This window comes from Rhinoraja longicauda, chromosome 31 (genome assembly GCF_053455715.1).
Source record: "Rhinoraja longicauda isolate Sanriku21f chromosome 31, sRhiLon1.1, whole genome shotgun sequence".
NCBI classification, from domain to species: domain Eukaryota; kingdom Metazoa; phylum Chordata; class Chondrichthyes; order Rajiformes; family Arhynchobatidae; genus Rhinoraja; species Rhinoraja longicauda.
In genome coordinates this window covers 35,506-46,508 of record NC_135983.1, presented here as the reverse complement: position 1 = coordinate 46,508, position 11,003 = coordinate 35,506, and the positions used below count along the sequence as shown (strand labels likewise).

The window sequence follows — 11,003 nt, the reverse complement described above, 5'->3', positions numbered from 1 at the left end:
ATTATGTACTCATAGTCATACAGTCATGAAGCACGGAAAAAGGCCCTTCGGCTCATCCTGACCAACATGACCATGTGAGCTGGTCCCATTTACCCGCACATACCCGGTCCATTTCGTTCCAAACTGTTCTTGTCCCCGTGCCTCTCCAAGTGTTCTTTAAATGTTGTTATTGTACGTGCTTCAACCACCTCTACTGGCAGCTCATTCCATTCCCCTACAACCCTCTGAATGAAAATAAACGGTCCTTCAGTTTCCTATTAAACTTTTCCCCTCTCACCTTAAACTCATGTCCTCTATTTCTTGATTGCTCTACAATGGGTAAAAGACAAAGCTAAGGAGGACTGCTCCATTGTATTCATTGTTCCAATGTACGAGAATGAAACGTTCTTGACTCCCTTGACTCGCTCTGTTTCCGTTCTGTTCTTACACTACCTATGAATGGTTTGATTGTACTCATGACTGACCATTCGGTTACTGAGTGTAACTGCTGTACAGGGTCTGGACCCGCCATCCAATATCCATTGAGCCCCCGAAACAGAAGGAACCACAATTGTTCTTTACTTGTCAGGATCCCAACCATTTCTAAATTTACTGATATAATTTTTTTTAATCGTTCAGTATATTTTCGATTATAATCCCCACCTCCCCCTTTATGGTCACAGGATCGCACAGCACGGAAACAGGCCAATCTGCCCAATCCATGTCAATAGGATACCCCACTTAAGGTAGTCCCAATTACACATATCCTTCTCTTCTTAGGCCCCCCTCGGTCATGGCTGACCATGGGTGATGCATCCCAGTTGGCTGCTTGCTCCACACCTCGGCTAGAGCAGCGTCGCTTGTGGCTTAAGAGACCAATGCGGGAGTGACAGTCTCTGTCGCAAAGGTCACATTTGTGTGGTCTCTGGTCTGTTGAAGTTGCTGCGCTCCTTTCTGCGTGCCCGCTTGTCTGCCGCTGCATTCATCAGTTTCTCTTCCCTCGTTTTGAGATGTTGGTTCAGGGTACCTCTCCACCTCGTACGGTCAGCTGCAAGGCTCTCCCAGGACTCCACATCGATGTCGAGCGCCTTCAAATCTCTCTTGCGGACATCCTTGTAACGTAACTGGGGGCGGCCGATGGTTCTCCTCCCAGATGTTAGCTCTCCATAAAGGATGTCTTTTGGAATACGGCCATCCTCCATGCGGTGGACATGGCCCAGCCACCGCAGCCTGCGCTGCCTGAGTAGAGTGTACATACTCGGAAGGCCAGCGTGAGACAGAATCTCAGCTTTGAACACTCTGTCTTGCCCAGATATACCCAGGATACGGCGGATGCTTCTAAGGTGGAAGGTGTTGAGTCTTCTCTCCAGTCTGGCATATGTAGTCCATGTCTCACGGCCGTACAGCAGCGTGCTGTTGACACAGGCATTATAGACAATACAATACAATATATCTTTATTGTCATTGTACAGGGGAACAACGAGATTGGGAATGCGCCTCCCATATGATGCAATAAATTAATTAGCTAGTCCGTATTAATTTAAACAACCCAATGAAACAAATTGTAACCGTTTTAAAACAGAATAAAGTGCAAGTAGATCTGTGCCGGATCACTGTGTGATGTGACCATCCGGCTCAGCAGGACCGGTTCATAGCAGCTATGGCCCTGGGGATGAAGCTGTTCCTGAGTCTGGAGGTGCGGGCGTAGAAGGCCTTGTATCGTCTGCCCGATGGTAGAAGTTCGAACAGACTTTTGCAGGGGTGTGGATGCTGGTGGCTTTTCTGAGTCATCGTGTGTTGTAGATGCCCTCTAAGGCTGGTAGCTGTATTCGGATGGTCCTCTGAGCTCTATGGACTACCCGCTGAAGAGCTTTCCTCTCTGCCTCCGTGCAGCTGAGGTACCACACAGGGATGCCATGTGTTAGGATGCTCTCTATGGTGCAGCGGTAGAATGTCGTCAGCAGCTGTTGGGGTAGACCAGACCTCTTCAGTGTTCTTAGGTAGAACAGTCGTTGCTGTGCCTTCTTGACCAGCGCAGCAGTGTTATTGGACCATGTTAGGTCCTTCGAAATGTGAGTGCCCAGAAACTTGAAGCTGGACACTCTATCCACACTGATAAAGATCGGGGCGTATTCCCCATTATGTGACCTACGGAAGTTGATGATCAGCTCCTTGGTCTTGGTGGTATTTAGGGACAGGTTGTTATCAGAGCACCAGTCCGCCAGGTTCTGCACCTCCGCTCTGTATTTTGTTTCATCACCATTGGTGATCAGCCCGATCACTGTTGTGTCATCTGCAAACTTGACAATGGTGTTGGTGTCGAATGCAGGAACACAGTCGTGTGTGAAGAGGGAGTAGAGCATGGGGCTCAGAACACAGCCCTGTGGTGCGCCGGTACTCAGGGATATAGTAGAGGACAGGTGCAGGCCCATTCTCACTGCCTGCGGTCGCTCCAGCAGGAAGTCCAGGATCCAGTCGCATAATGACAAGCTGCGGCCTAGCTGGTGGAGTTTGGTGATGAGCTTGGTGGGGATGACCGTGTTGAAGGCAGAGCTGTAGTCTGTGAATAGCATCCTCACGTACATGCCCTATCTCTCCAGGTGAGTCAGGACAGTGTGAAGAGCCAGAGAGATGGCGTCCTCTGGGGATCTATTTGCCCTGTATGCAAATTGATGTGGGTCCAGTGAGTCAGGGATGCTGGATTTGATGTGTGGGAGGACCAGCCTTGCAAAGCACTTCATGACTATCGGCGTTAGGGCAACCGGGCGGTAGTCGTTCAGGTTGGTGATCTTTGCTTTTTTTGGCACCGGCACTATGGTAGCCGACTTCAGGCACTTGGGGACCGTAGCCAGAGATAACGACAGGTTAAAGATCCTGGTGAATACCTCAGCCAACTGTTCAGCACAGTCCTTAAGTACCTTTCCTTGAACTCCATCTTCCACCCATTGCCTGTGGGTGTCTTTGACCCTTTTAATACCTCTGTTCAGGTTTGACCTGGCAACACTGTATGCTGAAGTGTCACCAGATTTAAAGGCATTGTTGCGTGCCCTCAGCAGGTTCTGTACCCCCTTGTTCATCCAGGGTTTCCGGTTTGGGAACATCTTTATTTCCTTGTCCTCCATGACATTCTCCACAGAGCAGTTGATGTAGGAGAGCACAGTGAATGTGTATTTCTCCAAGTCTACCTCTGAACCACAGGTCGCCTGCTGTGCAAACAGGTCCTAGTCGGTGCGATCAAAGCAGTCCTGGAGTTGTAGCGTGGCATCCTCAGGCCATATTTTGACCGTCTTTGTTGTAGGTTTGGTCTTGCGGATGAGGGGTTTGTATGCGGGCAGTAGAAGCAGTGAGAGGTGATCGGATTATCCCAGGGGTGGGCAGAGGAGAGCTCTGTAGGCGTCCTTTATGTTGGTATACACCTTATCCAGCGTGTTTGAGCCCCTGGTAGGGCACTGCACGTGCTGGTGGAATCTGCTATCTTTGTCTTCACTGTCAGCTTTGGATTGGTCCACACTCGAGTTGTGAGGCAAGCGATAGTTGTAGCTGCCTTCCCGATCCTCATGTCTGAAGAGTGTGGGTGTCTCCAGGAAACCTTGTGCTGGAGCTTTGTCTGGAAGTACGAGTTGGCAATGCACAGGTTATGGTAAGTGCACAGCTCGAGCAGTCACTGTCCATTCTCATTCATTTTGCCCACACCAAACTGCCCAAGGCAGGAAGACCATGATTCGTGGTCTGCGCCCACTCTGGCGTTGAAGTCGCCCAAGAGAACCAAGTTCTTCCTTGCTGGGAATGCTGATGATGATGGATGCGAGGTGCTCGTAGAACTCGTCCTTTGTGTCTGATGTGGAGGACAGTGTCGGGGGCATACACGCTGACAAGGGTGACCGGGCCTGCGGTGGTGTTGAGGCGGAGAGTCAGGAGTCGCTCTGAGCCATTTCTGCCTGGTTGCACCATGTTCAGCAGGCTGTTCCTTACTGCGAAGCCTACTCCGTGCTCTCTGGGCTCATTAGAGTCCTTCCCCTGCCAGTAGAACGTGTAGTCCTTCTTCTTCAGTGTGCCCGAGTCTGCCAGCCTTGTTTCCTGAAGGGTGGCTATGTCTACGTTGAGTCTCTTGAGCTCGTTGTTTATGACAATAAATTATGACGATGTTCATCCTGTACCTGTTCCCCCTTGGTCAATTAATCCGCCGTCATGGTCTCAAGTTCCACTGCTATGCCGATGATATCCAGCTCCTCATCTCCACCAAGTCAATCTCCACCACCACACACTCTACCCTGACAAACTGCATCACTGAAATAAAATCTTGGCTTCAATTCAATTTTCTCAAACTCAATTGCAACAAATCTGAAATCATCATCATTGGATCAAAAACCCTCACCAAATCCACCCACAACTTCACCCTCAATATTGATGGTTTCCCAGTATCCACCTCCCCTCACATCCGGAATCTTGGAATCATCCTTCATCAAACCCTCTCCTTCGACAAACACACTAAACACATCACCAAGACAGCCTTCTTCCACCTCAAAAACATCGCCCATCTCCGTTCATCCCTCTCCTCTACAGCTGCTGAAACCCTCATCCACGCCTTCATCACCTCCCGTCTGGGTGATTTATGGCTCACCCTCAAAAATCATCAACAAACTCCAACACATCCAGAACTCCGCTGCCCGTCTACTCACCCACTCCCCGATCCGTGACCATATCACCCCGTCCTTTACAAGCTCCACTGGCTCCCCATCCCCCAGAGAATCCAGTACAAAATCCTCCTCATGACCTACAAAGCCCTCCATAACCTGGCCCCATCCTACCTGACTGACCTCCTCCACAGACACACTCCCACCCGTACCCTCCGCTCTGCTGCTGCCAATCTCCTGTCCCCCCCCCCCATCCGGACCAAACTCAGATCCTGGGGGGACAGGGCTTTCTCCATCGCTGCTCCCACCCTCTGGAACTCACTACCCCAAACCGTCAGAGACTCCTCCTCACTCACCACATTCAAAACATCACTGAAGTCTCATCTGTTCAGTGCTGCCTTCAAACGGCCGCGGGACGTTTCAGCGCCCGGTGCGGGGACTGTGCGGGTCGGTCGGGGACGCCACAGGTGAAGCTGGAGTGTCCTCTCCATTAATGAGGTGACAACCATAATCCTAATCCTAAACCTGGAAATAAAGAGTGCGTTTACTCTAAACATTCCAATCGTGATTTTCTACACATTTACAAGGCCCTTATTCCTTCACCCTCCCGCCACGGAAGGAATAAGGGCCTTGCCAGCCCAACCCCACACCAGCTCAGGCCCTCACGTCCTGAGGAGGTTTAATCCGGTACCCATAGATAAGGCGCTGAAACAGTCTGGACACTCTTGACTCACTGTTTCTTTTCTCCTTTTGAACAAGCTGCGGCTAGTTGTATAGTATGATTTGTCTGGATGGCACGCATGCACTGTATGTACCACGATACACATGAGAATTATAAACCAACTCCAATAACAATGGCGATTGGCAATTCACTGAGTACGACTGCTGTAGCGGTGAAGCCCGTTCATCTCCCGCTGCCTCTCCCCACCACGCAAACACCACCCTTCGCGCCACGCCCAATGAACTTACATGGCTAGGAAACGGGTCGTCATGATGCCGCAAGAGTCGAGCAGGAAGCCGCTGGCCACGGCCCCGAAGTTCAGGACGAAACCGCCAATCGTGAAGACGAGAGCGAAGCGCTGGTCCTGCGGAACGCATCCAACTAAGGGAGGGAGATGGAGGGAGTGAGCGACTGAGGTGGGAGGATGTCACCAAAAATCTCGATGAAGGCAGAGCTGTATACATAGAATAAACGGATTTTAGTACCGCATTGCACAACGTTCTGCATGGTAGGCTGCTCTGGAAGGTTAGATGTCATGGGATTCAAGGACAGATAACTTGAGTGGATAGAAAATTAGCTTCATGGAAGGAAGCGGAGGTCGGGGGGGGGGGGCGGGGAGGGGCTCCAGGGAAACTTTTTTTAAATCGCTTACTTTGCCTGAGAAGCGATTGTTTTCCGGATCGCAGCCTAACATCATGGAGCTGGCGGTCCTTGCTCGAGACTGACTTTGAGCCCCACCATGGGGCCGTGGACTTACCATCGGAGCCTGCGATCCCTTGCCTGGGATCAACGCTCCAACATCGGATATCAACATCGAGGAGCATGCAGTCTCGGGTAAAGACTGATGTCGGTAAGCTCCAAAGTCGCAGAAGGTTCGACCAGACCAGGCCCGGTGCGGGAGCTGAGATCCCCCCGATGCGGGAGCTTGATTGCCCCAACGTGGAACGCCCGACTGCCGGCTACGGGGCCAAGATCGCCCCGACAACGGAAGGCTCGAGGAAGAGATTGAACTTTTTGTTCGCCTTCCATCACAGTGAGGAATGTGGACGTCACTGTGGTGGATGTTCATGTTAAAATGTATTTTGTGTGTCTTGTTGCTTTTTATTGGTATGACTGTATGGCAAATCAAATTCCTCGTATGTTGCAAAACATACTTGGCTAATAAAGTATGATTATGATTATTATGATTTGGATGAGAACATACGTGGCATGATTAGCAAGTTTGCAGATGATACAAGATTGGGTGGTGTTGTAGATAGTGAAGATGGTTGTCAAAAATTGCATGTGAGCTGAGGAATGGTTGATAGAACTTAATACAGAGAAGTGTGAGATTTGCATGTTGGCAGCATTAACATGCGCAGAACCTACACAGTAACGCTCTAGGGAGTGTTGTCGAGCAGAGGGATAATGCAGGTGCACGGTTCCTTGAGTGTGGCATCATATGTAGGTGGTCAAAAAGGGTTTTGGTACATTGGCCTTTATCAGTTAGAACATTGACTATAGAATTTGAGAGGTCATATTGCAGTTGTATGAGACATTGGTGAGGCCGCATTTAGAGCATTGTGTTCAGTTTTGGGCACCATGTTATAGGAAGACCCATGTTGTCAAACTGAAAGGGTGCAGAGAAGATTTAAGAGCAAGGTGCCAAGACTTGAGGCCCTGAACCATAGGTAGAGGTTGAGCAAGCTGGGGCCCCATTCTTTGGAGAGCAGGAGGAGGAGTGATCTTAGAGGTTTACAAATTCATGAGAGGAATTGATCTGGTCGATGCACAGCATCTTTTGCCGAGTGTAGGAAAGTCCAGAACCAGAGGACATGCAGTGCATTCAGAAAGTATTCAGAACACTTCACTTTTTCCATATTTTGTCAGGTTACAGCCTTATTTTAAAATGGATTAAATTCATTTTTTAATCATCAATCTACACACAATACCCCATAATAAAAAAGCAAAAACAGGTGTTTAGAAATTTTTGCAAAGTAATTAAAAAGAAATAACTGAAATATCACATTTACATAAGTATTCAGACCCTTTACTCAGTACTTTGTTGAGGTACCTTTGGCAGCGATTACAGCCTCAAGTCTTCTTGTGTAGTTTGGTAATTTCTAACATTCTTCTCTGCAGATCCTCTCAAGCTCTGTCCGGTTGGATGGGGAACGTCGATGCACAGCTATTTTCAGGCTGTGCAGATGTTCAAACGGGTTCAAGTCCTCCTAGGCCACCCAAGGACATTCACAGATGTCACAAAGCCACTCCTGTGTTGTCTTGGCTGTGTGCTTAGGGTCGTTATCCTGTTGGAAGGTGAACCTACGCCCCAATTTGAGGTCCGGAACGCTCTGGCGCAGGTTTTCATCCAGGATCTCTCTGTACTTTGCTCCGTTCACCTTTCCCTCAATCCTGATTAATCTCCCAGTTCCAGCCGCTGAAAACATCCCCACCGTAAGTATGGTATTGGCCAGGTGATGACCGGTGCCTGGTTTCCTCCAGACGTGATGATTGGCATTCAGGCCAAAAAGTTCAATCTTGGTTTCATCAGACTAGAGAATCTTGTATAGGTGCCTTTTGGCAAACTCCAAGCGGGCTGTCATGTGCCTTTTACTGAGGAGTGGCTTCTGCCTGGCCACTCTACCATATAGGCTTGATTGGTGGAGTGCTGCAAAGTTGTCCTTCTGGAAGGTTCTCCCATCTCCACAGAGGAACTCTGGAGCTCTGTCAGCGTGACCATCAGGTTCTTGGTCACCTCCCTGACAAAGGCCCTTCTCCCCCGATTGCTCAGTTTGGCCAGGCGGCCAGCTCTATGAAGAGTCCTGGTGGTTCCAAAGTTCTTCCATTTAAGAATGACGGAGGCCACTGTGCTCTTCGGGACCTGCAATGCTGCAGAAATTGTTTTATACCCTTCACCAGATCTGTGTCTCGACACAATCCTGTCTCGGAGATCTACGGACAATTCCTTCGTCTTCATGGCTTGGTTTTTGCTCTGACATGCACTGTCAACCGTGGGACCTTATATAGACAGGTGTGTGCCTTTCCAAATCATGTCTAATCAATTTAATTTACCATTGGTGGACACCAATCCAGTTGTAGAAACATCTCAAGGATAATCAATGGAAACAGGATGAACATAAGCTCAATTTTGAGTGTCATAGCAAAGGCTCGGAATACTTTTGTAAATGTGACATTTCAGGGTTTTTTTTAATTACTTTGCAAAGTTTTCGCTTTTTTATTATCAATCATAGATTGATGATTTTTTAAAAAATCATCCATTTTTAAATAAGGCTGTAACGTAAGACAGAGACAGAGACAGAGACAGAGAGAGAGAGAGAGAGAGAGAGGGAGAGAGAGAGGGAGAGAGAGAGAGAGAGAGAGAGACAGAGTTGTCGGGAGAGTGAGATTTAGATAGAGAATGAGAGATAGAGAGATAGAAAGGTAGCGAGGAAAGGCAGACTGATGGGGAGGGATAGCGACAGGCAGAGAGAATGAATGGGAAACACAGTCAGAGAGAGACAATCAGAGCAGGTAAAGGGGTGAGAGAGAGGAGAGATGGTTAGAGAAAGAGATGGGAGAGGGAGCAGCGGAGGAAGAACAAGAGGGCGGAAGGAGAGGCTGAGAGGGAAAGGTCTTCTAGAGGGAGGAATGGAGGAACAGTATCGAGTGAGAGAGAGGAAGAGGTGAGAGGCGGAGAGGGGAGAGATAGGGGGTGAGAGGGGGAGAGAGAACCGAAGGGGAGAGTGTGAGTTTTATAAACGAAGAGAGGGGGAGTATAACGACTGTGGTTGAGAAGCGAGAGAGAGAAAGAAACGAGTAGGAGGGGTGGAGAGTGGGTGGGGGGGGGGGTTCAGAGAGAAGCCGAGAGGGGTGTAAATGGCAGAGAGGGAGGGTGAGAACGAGGAAGAGAGGGACACACAGGGACGCAGAGAGGTCGAGGATGTAGGGAGGAAGAGATACATAGAGGGGAGAGAGCGTTCCCCAGCATCTTCGCTCCTTCATGGTGTTGAGACAAACATTTTCCACCGTCCCTTGGCCACTGGTCTTTGCTCTCCTCTGCACCATCCCCCCAACTGCGGACACTCACTCACCTGTGACATTCCACGGCCCAGCGTCGCTGGAGTTGCACAGGTCAGCGAAGTAGTCTTCATTCTTCAGCACGAAGACAAGGGAAGGCCAGCCGTAGATCACACCCGCAAAGCCGACGCACTCTACCACCCCAGTGGCAAAGGTCAGAAGCAGCTTGATCCGCTGATCGGCCGGACCCATCTAACGACAAGCACTGTCTCTCAGTACAGTATTCACGGGCTTTCCCACAGACCAGCGCACCCTGAAAAATGTGCCCATCCCCGTTCCTTCGTGGTGACTGATGCAGCGGGCACAGTGACAAAGGCCTGGCGAATATTTTATATAATATTTCCACTCGACAAATCAAAGCAAGCACGAATATTGTCGATGGTGCATAAACAGAGAATAACAGAGCACCAAATTTAGCTTCTTACACAAAGTACAGTATGTAGGTTAATTGGCTGGGCAAATGTAAAAAAAAATTTTGTCCCTAGTGGGTGTAGGATATTGTTAATGTGCGGGGATCGCTGGGCGGCACGGACCCGGTGGGCCGAAGGACCTGTTTCGGCGCTGTATCTCTCTCTCTCTCTCTCTCTCTCTCTCTCTCTCTCTCTCTCTCTCTCTCTCTCTCTCTCGGGTTCAGTGTTGATGTGGATAGAAAATTGGTTGGCGGACAGGAAGCAAAGAGTAGGAATTAAAGGGTCCTTTTCGGAATGGCAGGCAGTGACTAGTGGGGTACCACAAGGCTCAGTGCTGGGACCCCAGTTATTTACAGTGTATATTAATGATTTGGACGAGGGAATTGAATGCAACATCTCTAAGTTTGTGGATGACACGAAGCTGGGTGGCAGTGTTAGCTGCGAGGAGGATGCTAGGAGGCTGCAGAGTGACTTGGATAGATTAGGCGAGTGGGCAAATGCACGGCAGATGCAATATAATGTGGATAAATGTGAGGTCATCCACTTTGGCGGCAAGAACAGGAAAGCAGAGTATTACCTGAATGGTGACCGATTGGGAGAAGGGGAGATGCAACGTGACCTGGGTGTCCTGGTGCACCAGTCATTGAAAGCAAGCGTGCAGGTGCAGCAGGCAGTGAAGAAAGCGAATGGTATGTTGGCATTCATAGCAAGAGGATTTGAGTTTAGGAGCAGGGAGGTTCTGCTGCAGTTGTACAGGGCCTTGGTGAGACCGCACCTGGAGTATTGTGTGCAGTTTTGGTCTCCTAACCTGAGGAAAGACGTTCTTGCCTTAGAGGGAGTACAGAGAAGGTTCACCAGATTGATCCCTGGGATGGCGGGACTTACATATGAGGAAAGACTGGATAGACTGGGCTTGTACTCGCTGGAATTTAGAAGACTGAGGGGGGATCTTATAGAAACATATAAAATTCTTAAGGGGTTGGAGAGGCTAGATGTGGGAAGATTGTTCCCGATGTTGGGGGAGTCCAGAACCAGGGGTCACAGCTTAAGGATAAGGGGGAAGTCTTTTGGGACCGAGATGAGAAAACATTTCTTCAAACAGAGAGTGGTGAGTCTGTGGAATTCTCTGCCACAGAAGGTAGTTGAGGCCAGTTCATTGGCTATATTTAAGAGGGAGTTAGATGTGGCCCTTTTTGCTAA

The 11,003-nt window shown here is 49.3% G+C and overlaps 1 protein-coding gene across 1 annotated transcript in view; it reads right to left on the bottom strand.

Annotated features, from left to right (window-relative positions):
- LOC144608252 (equilibrative nucleobase transporter 1-like) overlaps nt 1-9,585 on the bottom strand; it is a 36,300-nt gene extending 26,715 nt beyond the window's left edge. Inside the window, exons 1-3 of the mRNA XM_078425846.1 lie at nt 9,408-9,585; nt 6,805-6,810; nt 5,583-5,715 (exon numbers count right to left, since the gene is read on the bottom strand). Of these exons, the coding sequence (XP_078281972.1) occupies nt 5,583-5,715; nt 6,805-6,810; nt 9,408-9,585 (317 nt within the window). The remainder of the gene's footprint in view (nt 1-5,582; nt 5,716-6,804; nt 6,811-9,407) is intronic.
- Nucleotides 9,586-11,003: the final 1,418 nt, after the last annotated feature.